At 37.3% G+C, this 23,993-nt stretch overlaps 1 protein-coding gene across 2 annotated transcripts in view; it reads left to right on the top strand.

Annotated features, from left to right (window-relative positions):
* LOC128238685 (uncharacterized) overlaps window positions 1–20,195 on the top strand; it is a 29,620-nt gene extending 9,425 nt beyond the window's left edge. Inside the window, exons 7-23 of one of the 2 annotated variants that reach the window (XM_052954823.1) lie at window positions 50–143; window positions 395–758; window positions 1,729–1,952; window positions 2,088–2,235; window positions 2,521–2,721; window positions 5,197–5,390; window positions 7,253–7,371; window positions 7,729–7,845; window positions 8,050–8,175; window positions 11,062–11,154; window positions 11,432–11,597; window positions 13,260–13,437; window positions 13,834–13,967; window positions 14,807–14,871; window positions 17,443–17,573; window positions 17,903–17,985; window positions 18,308–20,195. In XM_052954823.1, the coding sequence (XP_052810783.1) occupies window positions 50–143; window positions 395–758; window positions 1,729–1,952; window positions 2,088–2,235; window positions 2,521–2,721; window positions 5,197–5,390; window positions 7,253–7,371; window positions 7,729–7,845; window positions 8,050–8,175; window positions 11,062–11,154; window positions 11,432–11,597; window positions 13,260–13,437; window positions 13,834–13,967; window positions 14,807–14,871; window positions 17,443–17,573; window positions 17,903–17,985; window positions 18,308–18,457 (2,587 nt within the window). In that variant the 3' untranslated portion in view covers window positions 18,458–20,195. Of the gene's footprint in view, window positions 1–49; window positions 144–394; window positions 759–1,728; window positions 1,953–2,087; window positions 2,236–2,520; window positions 2,722–5,196; window positions 5,391–7,252; window positions 7,372–7,728; window positions 7,846–8,049; window positions 8,176–11,061; window positions 11,155–11,431; window positions 11,598–13,259; window positions 13,438–13,830; window positions 13,968–14,806; window positions 14,872–17,442; window positions 17,574–17,902; window positions 17,986–18,307 lie in introns of both variants that reach the window. The other variant, XM_052954822.1, reaches the window with a different exon arrangement.
* Window positions 20,196–23,993: the final 3,798 nt, after the last annotated feature.

The raw sequence follows: 23,993 nt of genomic DNA, 5'->3' as shown, positions 1-23,993 counted from the left end.
ATTTTTATCTTATTATTTGAGTCAGTACATTTGTTATATCATGTTTCAGGACCCCAAGTGTTGACAATGAACCAGAAAACAAAACTGAAGCAGTATCTGAAAACAAGGAGTTGGCCCCAGTCGATCCTCCTAATGTCCCTGATGTACGTGGACTCCATAGAATAACATTTTTGTTAAATAACTTCATTTTGTACTGGAGACTTAAAACAGATACTTTCACAATATGCTGCAAGTTTCATTACTGTGGATTAATTTACATAGTAACTTATAGTAACTTATTCAAGTCTGGCTAGTAAGTGTTATAAGCATTCTACTTTGAGGAGAATCTTAATAGTTGGAGTCAAAGTTCAAGTACATGTAAGTAATGAGTTGATTGTGATGGTTTGTGTTCCAGGATCCGACGGCTATGGCGATATGCCAGTGGTGTGGAACAAAGAGCCAGGACCAGCACAAGTGTGAGAGCTGCAAGAGAAGATTCACTAGTGCTACAAAATATGTTCTCCTCAAAAAGACATCTAACAATGGGACTCAAGAGTCGGACGCAAAGCGTCGAAAAATTGATAAAGTGATTGTTTGTGAACAAGGAGGGTTTGACAAGAAGAATTTTTATAGAACAAAGATACGAGAGCAGAATGCAGTGTATGTGCAAGTGTTAAATGTAAATACTGTACGAGGTGGACGTGGCATGCGGTTGGGGCGTGGGGTTGGGAAAGGCCCAAGGGGTAGGGGCAGAGGCCGGGGACTGCAGGGACCTCCTGGTAAGTCCCCTGCAGATTGCAGAAAATCTTTTAAATGGTGATAAACATTTCAACTAACTGTTCTGGGGTAACTGTGAAACTGAAACTTGGCATACATTACAGTGCTCCAGCTAGCCCATTTTTCAATTGCGCAGCGCCCGTGCCCCTTTTCTTACCGCCCTGCCCCCTTTTTGAGTAGAGCCCTTTTCACAAATGCTATAGTAGCTCCAATTATCCCGTTAGTGCCCTTTTTACTATTGAAATCATTATGAAAGATCGGAAGCCCTTAATCCGCTGACATAATTGAGACAAATTACGTAATATGTGATAATAGTGTTCCCGCTAGGTGTCACCATGCCCCCATTGACTGCTTAAAATATGCCGTACTGCCCTTTCATCTTCCCATGTGCCATGTCCAAGTCATATGACAACTAATTGTGTATTTGTGTAATGATCAGACGACCTGTGTATTCATAATCGGGATCTTCAAATCCAATAATTAGGAAGAGCCAAATATGGAACATCGGCAGGAGGCGGAGCTACTAAATGTCAGCCAATCAGAATTAACATTGAGAACTCGTACATTCAATGATGAAAGTGATAGAAAATACGAAGAAAAAATGTTGTCAAGCACAATTAAATCTTTTAAATAATTGTTAATTGTATTGTACAAACGAGACTCGCCATTTTAAACAGTGTTGATTTGAAGCAGACACTCACTGCATTAACTGCATTATTAACAACCACAGTTGTGTATATTTGTGTTGTAAGTGCCATAGATTTGGCTAATATTTGTGAGAAGTCTGATTCCCCAGGATCAGTTGCCAAGGACCTATTGTCCTGGATAAACGGGGGGTTGGCTCTGCCTTTGGCACTCTTCTACAAGTGTACACGTCTTGGATAACAACATTCAGTTTGTCATGTAGCTATGTGATCATAAATAAGTTAAAAAAATATTGATTGCTGATGTCCAGTTGTGTCCATGTTACAGAGACTGTGACAATCTCATCAGATGAGGAGGAGATGGGTGGTAGTGAGAGTCCGGGCACACCTCTGCAGCAGCGGTCAGCTCCGGCCACCCCTGTTTTCAACCCTGCACGATCACCCAGTCACGCTGACCAGCAGGACAGTCCAGATACACCTCTCATACCTAACATACCTATATCCACAAGGCCAGACTTGCTAAAGGGAAGAGTCGGAAAGATGGAAACTATGGTGGGTCAAGCGATATATAAAATTATAGCCATAATTTCTATAGCCATTATTAAATAGATAGTGAGAATCCATACAAACAGGGAATACATGTACTAACATCATTGATTACTTTACATTTTCTTCATTCCAATACAGGATGGATGTTCGCGGCCGGTCCGTGAGAAGTCTCCTTCGCCCACAGAGCTCATGTTGCAAGCCCGCACAGTAAGGGCTGGGTCCCTGAAGGGCTCCCCTGTGGAACCCATCCTCATCTCCAAGAATGGCCTCAACTTCTTCATTGAGAGTAAGGCTCGGGATAACACTTGAGTTTTTTTATGGTTATCATAGACTTTAAAGTAAAAGCATAGTTTCAAATTTAAAAAAATCAGAGTACAGAAATCATATAGGAGTATAAAATATCTCCATTAACGAAAAAAAAAAGTTTTTTTGAGCTTTAATAGATATTTAGTGCAGTACATGCATCAAGTCAGGTCAAGTAAACTATATGTTGTATCCCATGCCATAGTATCTGGTATGGGAGTGCATCTATGTTATTGACTAGGACTCTAAACTATTTGTGTTGTTGCAGGTGTGAAGGGTTCCCATCGGTTTACCATTCACCCTATGGAGATCCAGCAGTGTCTGGCCAGGTTTGCAGAAAAAACGAGTCTGATCTTCCTCCTCACCACCGCGGCCTGTGGTGCTCGCACTCGTAGAGACCTCGGTATTCCTGACTGGACAACCCCTAACCAGAATCCGCCTGAACCCTACTTTGAGCCAACTAGTAAAAGTAAGACATATATATATATATATATATATATATGTTACATACCTCTAGACACATGTGCGCATGTTTAAACATCTGTACACATATTCATGCATATTGATCAGATAGTGTTGAATATAGATAAAGATTATCATGTAAAATAATAAAAAGCATTAGATCACTAATAAAATCAGAAAAGTCTGTTCCCGGTCGTGAAAATGCCTTGAATTTTGCGATTATAGGTTAAAATCAGGAAAAAGCCGGGAAAAGTAATATTTAAAGTTCGAACTGTTTTGGTTACGAAACTAGTAAAAGTAAGTACTCTCGATCATCTAGATGCTTGTATCTGACACTGTTCTGTATTGAATTGACTGATCAGAGCGGCTGAATGATCGAGACTAAGAAGGTTTCCATTACCACATGCAAGCGTTTATATGTCATAGTAGCTGTGTCTGCACTGCCGTCTGCATTTAAAAGTTATTTCAAATGAGAAATTGGCCGCAGTTTGCCGGGATTCGCTTTATATACGTTGTCAGTAAGAAACAGTAAGTGGGTGCTATATACAACGATATTTTTAATCTACAGGCCCCAATTTCTCGAAACTTCTTAAGCTTAACAGGCTTAAGTCGCTTATTTCAATCATCCAAAATACATTCTAATAATGGATTTTGATGAATGCAAAATGGTTTCTTTTAATGAGCATACAGATTTTTATTATATTATTCATAAAAAATCTTAAAGAAGTAAATATAACGCATATTACAGAACAACAAAAAAGTGAGTTTAGCTTAATCCTGTTATAAGGGACTTCAGAAGTTTCGAGAAATTGGGGCCAGTATGCTAATGATCATGGATAATTAGCGATCCCTGCAGTCATGGAAAGGTATTTTAATACGTGAAATTGGCCCTGAGTTCATTAAAATAAACTTGAGATACGCTGTCAATAACATACATGAATGTTAATTGCAATGATCTTACTAGTCTGTGAAGTGCTACACAGCCTGACAAATATTTGCTATTCAAGTGTGAATTTATGAATGATGCCTTTAGACTGACATTGCTCGTATTTATAGACATTGAGAATACCACAGTTCTTTGTTCAGTAGACATCATAATAGTTTTAAACTTGTGCAAAAAAGTCACTTATTTTGCACTTTCACCCATGGATTGATGAATATTGATGTTCAGATATAGCTTAATTGCATGCTTACTGATGCAAGTAGATTTTTTTAAAGAGAGTTAAACTCTTTTAAAATGACACTGGATGTTATGAGTTCAAGTTGTTCAATAAATCTTTAAAGCTTCCCTCTCACGGATTAAACAATTTGACAACTTTTTTACTTTTGTCTTGGAACGAGCCAATTTTGGCAAAAATCCATGAAAACCAATTATTTAAGACTGCTGGCAAAAAGATAGATCACAGATATTTATATTTAAGATCAAAATTTGGTGTTTTATGCATATTTATTTAACCGTTAATTAATCGTAAAAGATAATTTTTCGAACATAAATATGAAAATCAGCGATCTGATCTTTTGTTGGTTTGCAGATATTTACGTCAAAAGTTGATCTCAGACAAAAGATGAAATAAGTTGTTAAAATAGTATGTATGAGAGTGCAGCTTTAAAAAATGTTCAGAAAGTAAGTTTTGGTTCAGAGAGTAAAACTTTAGTTAATGTGATATTTGATTATATTTACCTTAAGCATGCATTTATCCACCAATTACGAAAATTGGTATTGTACACGGAGATCAACCGGCACCAAACCATGCTGGCTGATCATGGTCCACACTGTTCTATGCACAGATAGTAGGTAAGCCTTTAAGTTTCCAAGTAGCAAATACAAATAGCCTAGACCCTGATCATGCCAGCTGATCCGTGTCTACACTGTTCACAGAGGCCAACAGTATTCAGCATGCTAAAGGTTATTCATGTTGTTTAATAAATGTCGAAGAAGTTCAGAAAGTGAAAGGTTTTGTTTTTGAGAATAAAACCCTTTGAAAATGACATTTGATGTTATTTAACAAGTTGTTTAATAAATGTTAAAAATGGCAAATCTGTTATTTCACCGAAATGTTTCGTTGTAATAACTGTGAAAAAGGTTGAGAGAAAGTCTGGAATTTGCAAAAAAAACCTGGAAAAAGTCTGGAAAAAGTCTGGAATTTTACTTGCAGAAAAATGTGGGAACCCTGTATTAATATCTGTTGCTATAAATCATGCATGTTAATATTGCATATTGAACTCTGAATGTGATGAAAACAATAACTTCTGAATTCAATATTTCCCCAAAACTTTACATCACACAATTAAATAGGATGTTGAATGAATGAGGTTAAAAGACTTTCATTAAAAAAAAAACATTTATAATTTTTTTTACATTTGATTGGGATCATATATTTTACTAGGTGAATGGGTCTGATAGTCAGACCTGTGGAAACTATAGAAAAGGCCTAGAAAGACAGCCGTGCATACTGTACATACTGGTACTACTGTTTTTCAGACATGTTCCATCAGATGGTGACCATCTTCCTGGACAAAATTGATGTGGACACACAGGTAGAGTTTCAGCGCTATATGGAGCTGTTCAAGTCCCATGGCAAACAGGGTGACGAGGGCTTCTTTATGGAGCTGTCTGAGGAGGAGGCCGAGGATGTGTTCAAACAGACCCTCCAGAATGCAGCAACTGTACCACAGGTAAACAGGAGAATGGGGGCAGGGTAAAGGAGAGAATGTGTGCTGGTGTATTATATAGCAGAGAAAACAAGTTAAGGGGAATTTGTTTAGGAGCCAGGTAGATTATCTTACAGGCTGACATGGTGTAGATTACCAGTAAAAAAAATTTGGTGCAATGTCCCCTTGCAAAAAACTGTCCATTTTTCCCGAAGTTTAATCATTTTTTCCCAGCTTGATAAATGCAGATTACATAAATGAATAAAAAAGTAATGAATTTCTTGAAATATAATCTTGATAAGACTTACTCTTTCACAGCATAATGTATGCATAACAAGTTAAAACATGTATTTCTTTTATCATATTATCTATTTTGGCCTGATTTTGCATTTTTCTCAAAGTCGACTTTTTTTCCCCAATTTGCAAGGCACAGGCGGTACCGTAAATAACTGGGTATTAGACGCACTTTTTTCCCTCAGATTTTGATGCAAAAAAATGCCTGCGTATAATACCCAGTAACAATTTTTTGAACTTTTTTTCTGAGGTCAATTTCTAGCCGAGAGTTTGTTTAGATTTATGTAGAAAGGGATGTTACTCGCGTTATATTGATCGAGTATATACGGGTTAAAACGGCACTTGAAGATCGGGATAAGGTATATCGTAAGACGTTTATAATTTCAACAAAAATATTTTTCGATTAAAGTTACGATAATTCACCTAAGAGTTCGTACACTCTAAATATTTGGACACCCATAATTATTTCCCAAATACATCAATCATAACTTTCATAGTTACCAAGTTTCACAGACGAAGATTATTGATTTTTATCTTTACAATGCCTGGCTCGATTACCTAACCGTATACACCACTGTGACAATTTAATTAGTTACTACCCATCCTAAACGATTTATTGCCTGTTGAAAAGGAAGTGTGATATATTTAATTGAGGATTAAACAAACAACAAGGGCAATCAAGGGATTAAGAAAACATCGACTTGGCATGTTTGTAAAACGATCTGCCAATAAGCTTTCAAACTTGTACCACACTTATAGACTATATGAAGCAATAATCGTACATTAATCCTGCATAGCAATGTCCATGCTCTCCATGAGATCCTCGTGGGTATAACTGTAAGTTATGTGACGTCACACAGTGTGACTCTTTGATCTGAAGCCGATAGAATGTGTTTATTCAGTTCAGTGCATGTATAAAATGGTGTTTTAATTAACTTCATGAAGGATTTACACTTATAGGCGTAATAAATAAGTTTATGACCATTGATTACTACGGATAAATTAATAAATGGTAAAAACCAAACATGAAGAAAAAAGGCAGGTTAAACAAACATGTAAATAAAATGTAAAAATGATAATTTTCTATGTATTCGGAGAGCGAAAAAAATAATTAATTTATGGTGTTTCGGCCGAACTCTTGTGAATTACGGTATTCAATATTATTTTGAATAATAAATTGAATTAAACAATAATCAAACTTACATATAAAAGACAAAGTTGGGCACTGTCAAAATATTTTTTGCATAACATAACTTTTCATTCTCGACAGTATGGTTGTATGGTTTTAAAGATAACCATCGCCATTTTCACGAAAACATTTTTTTTATCACTGTCAACAAACATGGTGGCTGAAAATGCCGAACGATTTTGACATTTTTTGTATGCGTCTTTTAACCAAAAACATAGATTAAAAGTTTTTTTCTCGGATTTTTCACAGATTTTTTCCCCTGCGTCTAATACCCCCTATCGTCTTATACCCAGTCATTTACGGTAAAAATAATTCCCCAAAAAAATCACTGATCATTGTAATGTATTATGTAAGCCTTACTCAGATGTTTCATGATAAAAGCTGACTTTATTGTTATCTGCAGGGTCAGATGCGAGTGATTGGTATGGCACAGGTTACAGATCATGGTTACAGTCAACCTGATGAAGAGAATAGTCGATCACCATCCCCACCCAAGATTGGATTTGTGGGCCCTGTAGTAAGGTTAGTAGGATCTTCTTTATAATAGTATTTTCTCAGAGTTAATAAAATTGAAAGTTTATTGTATATAAGGCCTCCAGCCCATACACAAACACAATAGCTTACAGTTATCAAACAATCATGATAGAATAGTGATAATGACATGTTATGATAACAAACTCAATCGTTAATAACTCAAGTGTTATAATGACATCTGACAAAATTTGTTGTGACTAAAAAGGAAGATTATTAGTAAATCTTATGATTAAATTAATGTGTATTCTGAAATTTCGTTTGATTTCATAGGGTATACTATATTATATAAAGTACAATATGGTGATTGTATTAAATTAAATTATAACCAATAAATGCATGTTATAGGTTGCTGACGTACCCTCCACCCCCTGAGAAGGGCGGTATCTCAATCACAAACGAAGACTTATACTGCCTACACGAAGGGGAGTTCCTTAACGATGTCATCATTGACTTCTATCTTAAGTATGAAACCTCACTTAATGTAGCTGATTTTGTATGCTGTAGTTGTACATGTAAATTGTCATATGAATTATTGTTGTAATTATACATGTTGTTAAAATGAACTGAAAAGTAATGGTGGTTTGGACATTCATATACTGTTGATTTCCATGTCAGTGATTTGTAAAAAAGTGATATTTTATCTAATGTCCGAATGTTCCTTTGAAGGTACTTGTTACTGGAGAGATTATCCCCAGAGGACAAAGCTCGAACTCACATCTTTAGCTCCTTCTTTTATAAGCGTTTGACCCAGAGGATCAGGGGAGCAGCAATAGACGATGATCCAAATCTCTCGTATGTATTGATTAAATATTGCCTTATAAAGTTTGGAAATGTCTAACAGACCCTTTTCTAGGAATTATGCGATTGACAATTTACCCCCAAAAAGATTATCATAAAAATATGGAGTATGCAAACTCTAGGAATGAATTAGGGAATTTTGTATGATTATGCCCCCCTTCGAAGAAGAGGGGTATATTGCTTTGCACAGGCATGTCGGTCGGTCAGTCCGTCGGTAGACCAAAGCTTGTCCGAGTGATAACTCAACAATCCCTGGACGTATGGTCATCAAATTTCACATGAAGGTTGGGGCTGACCAGTAGATGACCCCTATTGATATTGGGGGTCATCGGGTCAAGGTCACAGTGACCTTTAATGGTAAAATAATTTTAAAGCTTGTCCGAGTGATAACTCAACAATGCCTGCACCCATGGCCCTCAAACTTGACATGGAGGTTGGGCCTGACCAGTAGCTGACCCCTATTGTTTTTGGGGGTCATCAGGCCAAAGGTCAAGGTCACAGTGACCTTGAATGGTAAAAGGTTGTCTGAGTGATAACGTGACAATGCCTGCACCCATGGCCCTCAAACTTGACTTGGAGGTTGGGCCTGACAAGTAGTTGACCCCTATTGTTTTTGGAGGTCATCAGGCCAAAGGTCAAGGTCACAGTGACCTTGAATGGTAAAAGGTTGTCCGAGTGATAACGTGACAATGCCTGCACCCATGGCCCTCAAACTTGACTTGGAGGTTGGGCCTGACCAGTAGCTAACCCCTATTGTTTTTTGGGCTCAATGGGTCAAAGGTCAAGGTCACAGTGACCTTTAATGGTAAAAGGTTGTTCATGTGATAACTCAACAATGCCTGCACCCATGGCCCTCAAACTTGACTTGGAGGTTGGGCCTGACCAGTAGATGACCCCTATTGTTTTTTGGGGTCATTGGGCCAAAGGTCAAGGTCACAGTGACCTTGAATGGTAAAAGGTTGTCCGATTGATAACTCAACAATGCCTGCACCCATGGCCCTCAAATTTGACTTGGAGAATTGGCCTGACCAAGAGATTACCCCTATGGTTTTTGGGGGTCATCTGGCCAAAGGTCAAGGTCACAGTGACCTGGAATGGTAAAAGGTTGTCCGAGTGATAACTCAACAATGCCTGCACCCATGGCCCTCAAACTTGATTTGGAGATTGAGCCTGGCCAGAAGATTGTCCCTATTAATTTTAGGGGTCATTGGGCCAAAGGTCAAGGTCACAGTGACCTTGAATGATAAAAGGTTGTCCAAGTGATAACTCAACAATGCCTGCATCCACGGCCCTCAAACTTGACTTTGAGGTTGGGCCTGACCAGTAGATGACCCCTATTGATTTTAGGGGTCAAAGGTCATGGTCACAGTGACCTTGAAAGCAAACTCGACAATTCTTGGACCTATGGTCATCAAACTTGACATGAAGGTTGGGCCTGCCCAGTAGATGACCCCTATCGACTTTGGGGGTCATCAGGCCAAGGTCAATGTCACAGTAACCTTTAACGCAAAAAAGTTAACAAATCTTCCCCCACTGATTTCTCAACAATGCATGAACCTATGATCATTAAACTTGACATGGATGTTAAGCCTGACCAGTAGATCACCCTTATTAATTTTAGGATTCATAGAGCCAAAGGTCAAGGTAATTTTGAATGGTAAAAGGTTGTCAGAGTGATAACTCAACAATGCCTGAACCCATGGTCTTCAAACTTGACTTGGAGTTGCATCTGACTTGTAGGTGACCCCTTATGATTTAAGGGGTCATCAGGTCAAAGGTCAAGGTCACAGTGACCTTGAACGAAAAAAACTTGTCTTGTGATAACTTGCCTGCACCCATGGCCCTCAAACTTGACATTTAGGTTTCTGGTGACCAGCTGATGACTCTGGATTTTGAGTTCATAGAGTCAAAGGTCATGACGGTCATAACACACTTTATCCTCACACTTTAATGGTCATAATCTTAAAACAGCAACAAATCAGCTGTCATTTCGGTCCATGCATATTTCAATCAATTGTCCATTTAATCCTGACAACATGGCGCTCAGGGGGGGCATAATGTTTGACAAACATCTCTTGTTTGAATAATTTTGCAATTGTGAATGAGTTAGAATATCTGACCCATAGATTGCGATGAAAAAAGCCAGAATATCTGACCAACAGGATGCCTAGAAAAAAGTCAGAATATCTGACCAATAGGATGCCTAGAAAAAGGCCAGAATATCTGACATATAGGATGCCTAGAAAAAGGTCAGAATATCTGACCAATGGGCTGCCTTGAAAAAGGCCAGAAGATCTGACCAACCGGATGCCTAGAAAAAGGCCAGAATATCTGACCCACAGGATGCCTAGAAAAAGGCCAGAATATCTTACCCTGAGATGCCTAGTAAAAGGCTAAAATATCTGACCCACAGGATGCCTTGAAAGGGCTAGAATATCTGACCCACAGGATGCCTAGAAAAAGGCCAGAATATCTGACCCACAGGATGCCTAGAAAAAGGCCAGAATATCTGACCCACAGGATGCCTAGAAAAGGGCCAGAATATCTGACCCACAGGATTCCTAGAAAAGACCAGTATATCTGACCCACAGGATGCCTAGAAAAGGCCAGTATATCTGACCCACAGGATGCCTAGAAAAGGGCCAGAATATCTGACCCACAGGATGCCTAGAAAAGGGCCAGAATATCTGACCCACAGGATGCCTAGAAAAATGCCTGATAGGATTGAATTATTAGTTTAAAAAAGCAGGCATTTATTCATACATCATTGTTGTCATGCATATTTTAAACATTAATTCTTTGTTTTGAAAATAATTTTATTGCATTCCCAGATCAGTCACAGTTATTTTTCATATTAATGCTTTGATACTGTCGTTGCAGACTTCAAGTGAAGCGTCACGCCCGTGTGAAAACCTGGACAAGACATGTGGACCTGTTTAAGAAAGATTTTATAGTCATTCCCATAAATGAACAGTAAGTGTTCTGCTGTTAAGGTAGTGATTATTAAAAAAGGAAGTTTTTTGCTGTCTAAACTGTTCTATTTAATTTTGTGGTGATAAGAAAAAAAATCCAGCTTTCTGCAGAAATGTTTCTAAATTATAAACGTACTACCTGTTATCTTAAAACCTTATATCTTGCATTAACAACTACTACACATACAGCAGCTCACAAAATCAAACCCTTTTCGTTGCATAAGAAATAAAGGGTACTGTGTAACTGCATTGACATTTGCTGTTCTGTATGCTTTCAGTGCTCACTGGTTCCTGGCGATCATCTGTTTCCCAGGTCTGGAGGGTCCAGTGGAGAACCGATATGTGCCGAGTGCTGTAGGTTCGCCACCTCTTGACTTGCCCAATGTGCCCACCCCACCTCAACCCACAGACGAAAACTTGGAGGACATGGAGGAAGAAAATGAGGTACGACTGAAACACTTTTTTATGCCAAACTCTTTAAGGGGAGGGGGCATTTAAAGTTGCCCTTGTCCATCTGCATAGCGACCTACCCTATTATATTTCAATAGGAAAGTTTATTTCTGGCGGGATGATTTTGGCTCCATTTTATTGCTCTCACAGTCATTCTTTTGGATATCAACACATTGAATATGGATGAAAATAAGCAGTTGGATCTGTCAATTTTATTAAACGAGGAGCAAAAAATAACCATTGAAGCATTATTCAATCACAATAATTGGGATTTTGTTAAAATTTACAAATAAATGGATGTGAATGAACAGTCAAAACAACAGGATGTGTTACATAATAATTTAGAATATAAACATCAGCTGAGAATACATTGCCTTCGACATCAGAAGGAGCATTTTGGAAAATAATATTAGTTACAGGAAATTGAGAAACTGATGAAAATGATGTTTAAGATGGAACATGTACAGAGTGTTTATGTTCATTATGTGTGACAACACATGAACAGGCAAGGCTCGGTGTAGAGTCAACACATGAACAAAATAGAACAGTTTGCAGAATGAGATATAAAAAGTTCTGGTCAATGTTAGATCACAGTAATGCATGAAACAATCAAAAGTATTTAAAACAGAAAGCTAGACTAATGCAAGGGACAATGTTGATGTGACAGTATTCAGAATGCAAAGAGAAATAACGCCAAGATGTGTACTTGAATTGGTCTGATCGAAATACCCAAATACAGCTGGCATTACCATAATGATATAACTGTGTTATATTCACTGGAATTTTATTTTCCCTGTTGTGAGAAAAAATGCAGCTGAACTCAATAAGTTTATATGCATGCCATTTACATTATTGAAAATCTGATTTTAGATAGACCTGTCTAACATGTGCTCATGTTTACAAACAGAAGTTCATATGATCAAGCCAGTTTGTTAGCTCCTCCTACAATATTCAAATTTTGAAATCAAGACCATTTTTTAACATAAAACTATGATATATGTATTCATATTGATGGACACACTTTCAAACTACATGCCTAAATTTTTATGGGTTGTAAAAATTTGATTTAAGGTTTAAATTTTGAAAAATGCTTCCCTGATTTGAAATGCTTTAAAAGAACAGGGGAAAACACCCACCCGCCATTACCTCCCTTTGATACCCCAGTTGGGTCTTTAAGCATATTAGCCCGAGTTATCAGGAATGTTAATCAGCATTTGAAGTTGTGCACCTGGGTTTTTGTGTGTTGCTTTGCCAAATAAGTGCAAACTTATGACCCTTGAATACTTAAATAATTGCCTATAAAACTTGCAATCTTTTGCTGTTTGTACAATGTATAAGATTTGCAATTAGTAGAGGTGAGTCTATATTAATAGACCTTTTCGGCACAGTTTGAATGGTAAACACGAACAACTTGCTGTGTACAGATTACTGGAATTTTCTCAAAATATTTTTTGGCATCAACACATATATTTACATCATTAGCTTTCAAAATCACCACCAATACCATTTTGAGCATTGATAATGATGACGCTCAATTCTTCAATTCGGCTTCAAGGGAAAATCTCCTTAATCTCTACATAGTACAGTGTTCGTGTTAAATGTACAAAGTAAGGTTTATTAGTGCAATTCTCATGATTCCGAACACTTCATCCTCAGGATGGTGGTCAGCCTGCGCCAGACACAACACAGGCCATGGAGGGAGACAACACTGTGTCCTCATCTGACACAGTCACTCCAGACTCAGCCTCTAGTCAGGACAGCCAGCCGGACCCCACCCCCACACAGTCAAGCACAGATTCAGACAGGCAGGAGGAAGACCAATCCCAAGGAAATGGTTAGTCATTTCTATATTGCAGTAGTAAAACTGTGCTATGACTTGTGTATAGGACACACCCACAGATATGAAGCAGGCAAAAAATACATAAAAAATCTAAAGAAAAACTTAAAACCTCTAATACCATAGATAGGACACAGTGAAAATGTAATACAGAAGATGTTAATTAATAAATAAATCTTTTTTAATGCAGTGAACAAAATTGAACATTGTACATCTAGGTACAATCATGTACATAAATAATTTTGTGAGTGTATTGGATAAAGTTGTGTATTTCTGGAACCATAGATTGGTACATTGATATTTATATATATATCTATTGCATTGGTAAGAAAAATTATTTTAAGATTTGAAGAATGAATTCTTAGGATGCAAGTGCTGTAAATGTTTCAGAAGAAGAGAAGCCAGAAGGGGAGAAGACTGTGAGTGGAGAGGAGGAGGAGGAGGAGGGAGAGGCTGAAACAACCGCCCCCGCCAGCCAGCCAGACAAGACCGACAAGCCACCCAAACTAACACTCAGACCTGTCAAGGTATGATTACCTGCATTATTACTGTTTGTATGAAATCTTGTCCTCTTAAATTAACAGTTTTGACTTGAAGGTTGGTAAGATTTTACAGTTAGAATATAGAAATATAATAATAGAATAAATAGAAATATTTAGCCTAGTATTTTTTATAGAGAAAACGATTGCATCGTATAACCAACCCACAAAGGATTATAACATCATCGTCAATATTGAGCTCAGATTGGATTGGCATGAATTTCGGTTGGAATTGAATATTTTAAATTAGAGTAGGAATATTTTGACCAAACTTGTTATGAAGAAAGAGGTTATGGGACCTTTCATATGATTGCTTAAACGACCCCTAGGGTCAAGATTCCTGTAACTAAAAATAGAAAAGTGGTTGAAAATGAATATCATAATAAGTTAGAGTAGACATATTGCGACTAAACTTGATAAGTTGGGACAGTTTGAGGATAATTTTTATGGTAATGCTTTCTGGGACCCTAGGGTCAAGGTCAAGGTTTTAATAGAGTTTATAGAGACCTTTCATGGGAATGCATATGCCTATTGTCAAGGTCAAGGTCACTGTTTCATAAAAATAGAAAAAACATTGAAACTGAATATCTTCAGATTTTGTTGGCATATTGTGACCAAACTTGGTATATATGAAGAGTTTATGGAGACATTCCATAGGATTGCATTAAGAGCCTTAAGCTGAAGTTCTTCTGTCAATCATTGAAAACCTGGTTTTGTCCCATTTTGTGATGTTTATTGTACTTGTTTCAACTAGATGAAACACAAGTCATAATAATATCAAATGTCCAGTGACATGATGTTGATATTTTGTATTGTTATCTTTCTAGAACATTCGTGGTAAGCCATACGTGGAAGGTGATGGAACTGAGGAGGTTTTCACAGGAATCAAACAGTAAGTGAACATTCACAAAAAAGTGTATACAGGTGCCATCTCATGTACGTTCCTTTGACAAAATATGGGGAGATCAAGCAGTTCAGTTATGATGAATCTTATGTCAGTGTTACAAGTTAAATCAAGTTTTTAATTATAGAGGTATAAATAATACCTTTAAGCTATCTCCTCAATCCTTAATTATCATTTATGTAATTTATGTCTATGCTAAATGTCCTTATATACAATAAATATTGTTTTGCTTGAAAAATTGGAGAAAGTTAGTACCACTGAAATACAAATAATGTAGGATTTGACAATGCACATATAGTTATAATATTTCAAACTCTTCGTCAATGAATTTGATCATGATAGTATCAAATGATATTTCCAACTTTTTGTCAATAAATTTTATCATGATAATTGTAATAATTATGCCCCCCTTCGAAGAAGAGGGGTATACTGCTTTGCACAGGTATGTCGGTCGGTCGGTCGGTCGGTCCGTCAGTAGACCAAAGCTTGTCCGAGTGATAACTCAACAATTCCTGGACGTATGGTCATCAAACTTCACATGAAGGTTGGGCCTGACCAGTAGATGACCCCTATTGATTTTGGGGGTCATCGGGTCAAAGGTCAAGGTCACAGTGACCTTTAATTGTAAAATAATTTTAAAGCTTGTCCGAGTGATAACTCAACAATGCCTGCACCCATGGCCCTCAAACTTGACATGGAGGTTGGGCCTGACCAGTAGATGACCCCTATTGTTTTTGGGGGTCATCAGCCCAAAGGTCAAGGTCACAGTGACCTTGAATGGTAAAAGGTTGTCCGAGTGATAACGTGACAAAGCCTGCACCCATGGCCCTCAAACTTGACTTGGAGGTTGGGCCTGACCAGTAGCTGACCCCTATTGTTTTTTGGGCTCAATGGGTCAAAGGTCAAGGTCACAGTGACCTTGAATGGTAAAAGGTTGTTCGAGTGATAACTCAACAATGCCTGCACCCATGGCCCTCAAACTTGACATGGAGGTTGGGCCTGACCAGTAGATGACCCCTATTGTTTTTGGGTGTCATTGGGCCAAAGGTCAAGGTCACAGTGACCTTGAATGGTAAAAGGTTGTCCGATTGATAACTCAACAATGCCTGCACCCATGGCCCTCAAACTTGACTTGGAGAATTGGCCTGACCAGGAGATGATCCCTATGGTTTTTGGGGGTCATCTGGCCAAAGGTCAAGGTTACAGTGACCTGGAATTGTAAAAGGTTGTCCGAGTGATAACTCGACAATGCCTGCACCCATGGCCCTCAAACTTGACTTGGAGGTTGGGCCTGGCCAGAAGATGGTCCCTATTGTTTTTTGGGGTCATTGGGCCAAAGGTCAAGGTCACAGTGACCTTGAATGATAAAAGGTTATCCGAGTGATAACTTGACAATGGCTGCACCCATGGCCCTCAAACTTGATTTGGAGGTTGAGCCTGGCCAGAAGATTGTCCCTATTAATTTTAGGGGTCATTGGGCCAAAGGTCAAGGTCACAGTGACCTTGAATGATAAAAGGTTGTCCAAGTGATAACTCAACAATGCCTGCATCCATGGCCCTCAAACTTGACTTGGAGGTTGGGCCTGACCAGTAGATGACCCCTATTGATTTTAGGGGTCAAAGGTCAAGGTCACAGTGACCTTGAAAGCAAACTCAACAATTCTTGGACCTATGGTCATCAAACTTGACATGAAGGTTGGACCTGCCAAGTAGATGACCCCTATCGGTTTTGGGGGTCATCAGGGCAAGGTCAATGTCACAGTAACCTTTAATGCAAAAAAGTTAACAAATCTTCTCCCAATGATATCTCGACAATGCCTGAACCTATGATCATTAAACTTGACATGGATGTTAAGCCTGACCAGTAGATCACCCTTATTGATTTTAGGATTCATAGAGCCAAAGGTCAAGGTCACAGTGATCTTGAATGGTAAAAGGTTGTTCGAGTGATAACTCAACAATGCCTGAACCCATGGCCTTCAAACTTGACTTGGAGTTGCATCTGACTTGTAGATGACCCCTTATGATTTAAGGGGTCATCGGGTCAAAGGTCAAGGTCACAGTGACCTTGAACGAAAAAAACTTGTCTTTTGATATCTTGACAATGCCTGCACCCATGGCCCTCAAACTTGACATTTAGGTTTCTGGTGACCAGCTAATGACTCTGGATTTTGAGTTCATAGAGTCAAAGGTCATGACGGTCATAACACACTTTATCCTCACACTTTAATGGTCATAATCTTAAAACAGCAACAAATCAGCTGTCATTTCGGTCCATGCATATTTCATTCAATTGTCCATATAATCCTGACAACATGGCGCTCAGGGGGGGCATAATGTTTGACAAACATCTCTTGTTTTATGTCAATAATCAATACAATTTTTTATAATTTTCATGCTGGTACATTTCAAGTGGTTAGGCAATATATTTAATCATGATAGTTATATCACTTAAAAAAGTCACTATTTCCCAATATCATGAATTTAAAATTTAATTTATTATCACTGTATTTTCTTTGTACTAAAATGTTGCTGTTAACATTAGTTTCGATGTTTCAGACCGTGTGTGTTAATATTTGACTCACTGGCTGGGCCGTCGCGTTCCCGTATTGTCCAGACACTCAAGGATTATCTTATGGTGGAACACCAGGTCAAGAAGGAAAAAGAACTCAACAGACAGGCATTCAAAGGTTAGCACCTTCCTTGTTTTAAGTGATCAAAGTTTTATTTCAAATTGGCACAATTGTCCTTTAATTAACAGGGTGAGAGTTATTGAATACTATACAATATTTCAAAACAAATTAGAATCAGTTGAGTCTGTTCAAGAAATTAGAAATGGTTCAACAAATTTGATTGCTTGTTTTTGTTTTGCCTTGTCTAGTTATAAATGAGTTTTTCATAAATATCCTTGGAAAATCTTATTTCAGTTAAAATAATTAAAAGCAGTACCAATGGCAGTAGATAATTACAGCAATCTTAGTAATGCTGATGAATATATTTGTTTTACCTTTTCACAAAGGATGTGTCCCAAAGGTCCCCCAGCAAAACAACTTCAGCGATTGCGGAGTCTACATGCTGCAGTATGTCGAGAGCTTCTTTGAGGTAAGACAGGCATTAATCATTAATTTGCTTATTATCATTATGTTTGACTTCATGTTATAAACAGGGTAGAAATATCACTCAATTTTTGAATGAGTTGCACAATGTGTCGTTTGTGGTCCATACAGGGCAATATTTACATATGCTTAGTCATGAACATTTTTTACCATTCTATTGTATTTCAATTTTTACTCTGTAAGAAATATAGAGCAAGAAATGCTTACAGTTTACGTGGCATTTTTAAAAAATTTAAGCTTAAGCTTGTGTTTTTTGTGTGTAAAATCTAACAGAAACTAACAGTAAAACAGTATATTGTGTATTGCAGGACCCAGTGCAGGATTACAACACGCCCCTAAAGGGTCTTCATGACTGGTTTAGAGGCCCCAAAATAGACAACAAACGGGTGGAGTTACAAGATCTTGTCATAGCTTTGAAGACGAAGTATGAGACAAAAGCTGAAGGTGACAAGTCCTAACCCAGGTTGGATGGTGTGAGACAGGATTATTTATTGATGGATTGTTATCTTATGGCTTGTGCGCCGTTCAGGATCAAGTGAAAACCTGTGGGTTGATTGGTGTGGGCGGCCCTAATTAGAGGCACAGTTGGGTCTGCAGCAGGGTGGACTAGGCAGACAATATACAGACATTCTGATGTATCTCTAAGAAGAGTTGGGAGTTAGATATGAAAAGTTTGCATTGATGACTTGGGCAAGGCTGTATTAAACTTTGAAAGGAAAATTCCTTATTCCATGTTGACTTCAGTAAATCATAATTATGTTGAAATTCAAAAAAGATTTGCTGTTTTCCAAAATCATGATTTCTCCATAGTGTTGTTGGAAGAGAATCATGGATATCAATACTTCACTATTTCTGTTGTTTCACTCATCACCTTTTGTTGTTGATGTTATGATATATCCCGACAAGGTTGTTAAAGCTGTGATGAAGTTGGATGAACATTTTATGGGCTCTGCGCTGGACAGATATCTCTCCTATTTTCATATGAAGATATTTTTTTCTTGCAAAGAGCCCCTGATTTGTATCAGTCTTAATTCACAAATCATTCATACAGTGTCAAGGAAATAATTCATTCAGTGTTCATACAGTGTCATGGAAATAATTCATACAGTGTCATGGAAATAATTCATACAGTGTAAAGGGAAATAATTCATAATACAGTGTCAAGGAAATAATTAATAGTGTCAAAGAAATAATTCATACATTGGGAAGGAAATAATCCAAACAGTATCAAGGAAATAGTCCAAACAGTATCAAGGAAATAATTCATTCAGTATCAGAAAATAATTCATTGAGTGTCAAGGAAATAATTCATACATTGGCAAGGAAACCATTCATGAATTGGCAGAAAATCATTTATGCAGTGTCAATGAAATAATTCATACCGGTACACAGTTTAGGAAATAATTAAAACAATGTCATGGAAAGTTTTCATACAGTGTCAAGGAAATAATTCATACAGCGTCAAGGAAATATTTCATACAACATTGAGGCAATGCGGTGGCTATATGGTAATAGTGATTACGCCACACTTATACATAAATGAGCTTGATAGAAGCGTACATGCAGTCAGTTGGGTTAAAATGTACTAGACAGGTACATGTATTATAAACTATTCACAATAAAAGAGAGCAAAGAATCTCTTGTTTTGATGTCAGAGTAGAATTGTGCTATAAAACATCCTATGTGTTAAAAGGGATTATTAAAAATTCCTATTTTAACAGGGCATTTAAGTTTTCACTCAGCTAAAGTTTGAGGATAAAAATTATTTTTTGAATGGTAGAAGTTTTATTATAATGTGTAGCTCTTTGCAAGAGTTAGTTATGTAAATAAATTGTTACCCCCTTGTATTTTGTGACAGATGTCAGAAGCATGTTACACATCAGTCCCTGTCAGTTATTGTATTTAAATGAGCTAGAGCTACTTTTAAATGTATTTAAGTTAGGGTTATAATGTTCTTTTGAAAGTGATTCACTTTTATTAATAAATGAGAATTAAATGTACAGATGTGAGTTTGTGGTAACAAGTGTGTATCTAGATGTTGAAAGATTAGCATCAAACACAATGTACATGTATCATGTACTGGGTGGTCATTGTTTCATTGGCATCGTTCAGTGGAGAAGTATTTGTAATGTATGAATTGTACATGATATTGTACAGCGAAATGATTTCATTGAAATATAGTCTGTTACTCTTTTATGTGTTGTTAGTGGTTATGACAGCCCCGCAAACAAAGCTGAAGAGTATACACTCTAGTCAACTGTATGGTTGGCTGGGCAGGCTGGTGATCCATTGGTTCAAGTATGCGAAGCAAACTACTCCTACAGACTGAGATATCACTGATACTTGGTACACAATAGCACCATGATAAAAGTGGTGACCGGCATACTTTTCATAAAATACAGCCTTCTCGTTTTCGAGTTGTGTCCTTTAATATGATTTTATATATTTAGAGGTTATGGAGCGAACTACTCCCAGTTTTAGAGATATAACTCATATACTTGGTAAACAGTTTTACCCTGATTTATTGCAGCACCATACATATACATATTAATGTAATCCTTGGCATACATATTATTCTGTCTCAGTTATGTCCTTAACTGACTTTTAACATTATCCCCATGATGTACAGTAGTAATAACACCTGATTGGCTTTTTCCTAATCTGTGCCCACTCACCAAGTACCTGTGACAAAGCTGCCTGTGTCTGGGAAGGGAACTCTGAACTAATCTGTTTCTGGAGTATGTCCAATCGATGCTCTATTGGGTTTAAGACGGATGAGCGAGCTGGTCAGTTCATTCGCTCAATATCCTCACGTTCAAGCTGAGTATTGATGACCAGAACATGGTGTTGGTGAGTGTTATCATCCATAAAAACAAAGTTGTTGCCTATAGCACCAGCATATGGCCTCACAAATTCATCTAAGAATTTTACAAATTCATCTAAGAATTTGTTGCGATAAACACTGGTTAAAGAACCATCATTGAGCACATACAGGTTTTTAGATCCATCACAAGACACACCACTTCTGACCACTTCAGAAAAACCACCTAACTTATCATGTTCAATGACATAAAAATCCTTGAACTGCTTGTTTTTCCTGTTTCCATACACATTTCCAACAGTCATAGATTTCCACACAGAATTTAGACTCGTATGTGAAAATTGTCTGGGAAGTGTAATATTTTTTTGTGACCATGGGAAAATTCAAACCTTAGTCTTCAGTGATTTGGGGTCAAAGGTGGACAAACAGCAGGGTTGCTAGCTTGAATATATGCTGCATGAATATAATTTCTAAGGCTTTGCCCACAAATGCGTACTCCAGACGCCTCCCAAAATAGTGCATTTAATGTTTTTGCAGATTAGAACCTGCCTCGTTTGGCAGTATTTACAATGTAACGGATCGTTATCTTCTGCAAAGGTCCAGTTCAGAGATGTTCTACAACAGAGCTCTTTGCCATGTATTTTTGCCATCACTGACAAATAAATGTATGGCTTTTGTTATCCCCCGCCGAATCGAAAATTTGGAAAGGGGATATTGTTTTGGCGTTGTCCGGTACCATATCTTGATAGGCATTGATCAGAAAATGTTCAAACTTGGTCAGAATGTTCCCCTTGATCATATCTCGACCACTTTTAAAAGTGGGTCACATGGGGTCAAAAACTAGGTCAAATCTTAGAAAAATCTTTGAAACATACTAGAGGCATTATACATGGTCAAATATTCATGAAACTTAATCAGAATGTTTTGCTTGATAAACTCTTGGTCGGAAATAAAACTGGGTCACATATGATAAAAAATTAGGTCACTAGGTCAAATCTTAAAAAAATATTGTCCGAAACCATTTCATGGTAATGATTGGTCAAGTAATGTTCAAAATTGGTCATGTGGTACCCCTTGATGAAATATGGACCGCTTGTAAAAGTGGGGCATGTGAGGTCAAAAATTAGGTCACTAGGTCAAATTTTAGAAAACTCTTTGAAACACATTAGAGGCAATATGTATGGTCTTATATTCATGAAACTTGATCAGAATGTTTTCCTTGATGAACTCTTGGACATGTTTTAAACTGGGTCACATGTGATAAGAAATTAGGACACTAGGTCAAATCTTTCAAAAATCTTGTCCAAAACTATTTTATGGTGGTGATTGGTTTGATTAAGTTCAAACATGGTCAGAATGTTTTCTTAGGTTATATTTCGACTGCGTTTTAAAAGAGGGTCATATGGGTCAAAAACTAGGTCACTACAGTACACTCAACGAGTCAAACCCACTTTCCTCGCTCACTCCGAGGGATAAAGTCGATGATTGCGGGTTTCCTCCGAGGGTAAAACTGTTGCCCTCGCTAAAATCCCCCCAAGTTCCTTCGAGTGGCTGGCTTACCGCCGAGTTTAATATGAACGATAGCGTTGAGAATCGTCCGATTTTATGATCCCGCGGCGGAACTCTGAGTCTAATCAGATAAGCAAGAAATCATTCTTGTTTAGAAGTTATTTATTCTTATGCTTATCATCAGCTTATGCACATTGTTAAGCGTAAAAGATTCTTACATGTACCAACGTTTAATTTGTATTAATGTCCGTAAACGCCAATTGAATATTGTCTTGAATAATAAACATTGAATCATTAAAGTATTGCCACTAATTTTATTGCATCATAAAGCAGCCGACTATTTACACGATTCTGAACCATGACCTCTGACATCAAGGGTGTGATCAATACAATGTAGAATATACTATTTATTAGTGGTGGTTAAAAATAGCTAGGAATTTTCCACAGAAAACGAGGCCATAGGTCATATCTAACAGAAATCTTGGGAACACTCTAGAGGCAATACATCTGCTCTAATTTCCATGAATCTTAATCAGAATGCCTCGATGAAATCTTGGAATAGTTTGAAACTAGTAGGTCATGTGGGGTCAAAAGTGAGGTCACTGAGTCAAATCTTAAAAAAACCTTGTGGACACTCTAGAGGCTATATTTTTTGCATATATCTGGACCAATCTTCATGAAACTTGATCAGAATGTTTGCCTTGATGAAATCTTAGATTAGTTTGGAATTGGGTAACATGGAGTCATAAACTAGGTTTCTTGGTCAATTCTAAATGTTACATTAGATTATTTTAATTTTTTTCAAACAGTTGCAGTCAAACTCAAACTCATATATATATATATATTTCATCAACAAATGATTTCCATTCCTTGACTTAGCCCAGTCAGGCGGGGGATATCAATTCAACGAATTTGCTTGTTATACTGACGTCCGCCGTAACGTCAAGTCATAAACCTCCCAACGACTTGATCCATTTCATCCACTGGTTAAAGTCTTGAACAGGAATTTTTAGTCTAAAACACTTCAGATGAAATTTTTATTAAAAAATCAATGCTAATAAAAATCAACATGTAAGAATTGACAATACCGTAGTCTGAAACAAGAACCTTCTTAATTTACTGTATATTGTGGGGTATACCTGTTGAATTCGTTTATGCAAAAAGAAAAAAATAGATCACTGTCGTCTATCTTTTTTTATGGGTTTAAACATCTAATTTTTTTTATGGGTTTAAACTTGTGGTCCTTCTCTGTTTCTGAAGAGTATAAGAAAGTTTGCAAAATTACATTGTTAAGCTAAAAATTGAATCGGATAAAGATTCAAACTATTTTATAAGATTGCAAGTTGTTTTATGTGTCGCCTGAAAAATTGACATACAGGTTTTACTTTTGGCATCGGCAAAACCTTATGCAGACAATAACTTTAGTTTTATGACCCAATAAAGATTCGACTTGATGACAGTGTTTGTGGGCATAATGTCTTGGTCAAGTTCCATTGTGGGGTAACTCCAGAAGTAGGTTAATAACTTGTGCTTGTGTTTCTTACCCAAACAGGATGAAAGTTGTCCACCATGTTTCTGTGCATGCTGTCTTGGTCAAGTGCAATGTCTGAATACATTGCCCAAGATGCTGGAGATTTATGCCCTATTCACCTTAAAAATTAAAA

The sequence above is a fragment of the Mya arenaria genome, chromosome 6, assembly GCF_026914265.1.
Source record: "Mya arenaria isolate MELC-2E11 chromosome 6, ASM2691426v1".
Lineage (NCBI taxonomy): Eukaryota > Metazoa > Mollusca > Bivalvia > Myida > Myidae > Mya > Mya arenaria.
This window is presented reverse-complemented; position numbering and strand designations above follow the sequence as displayed.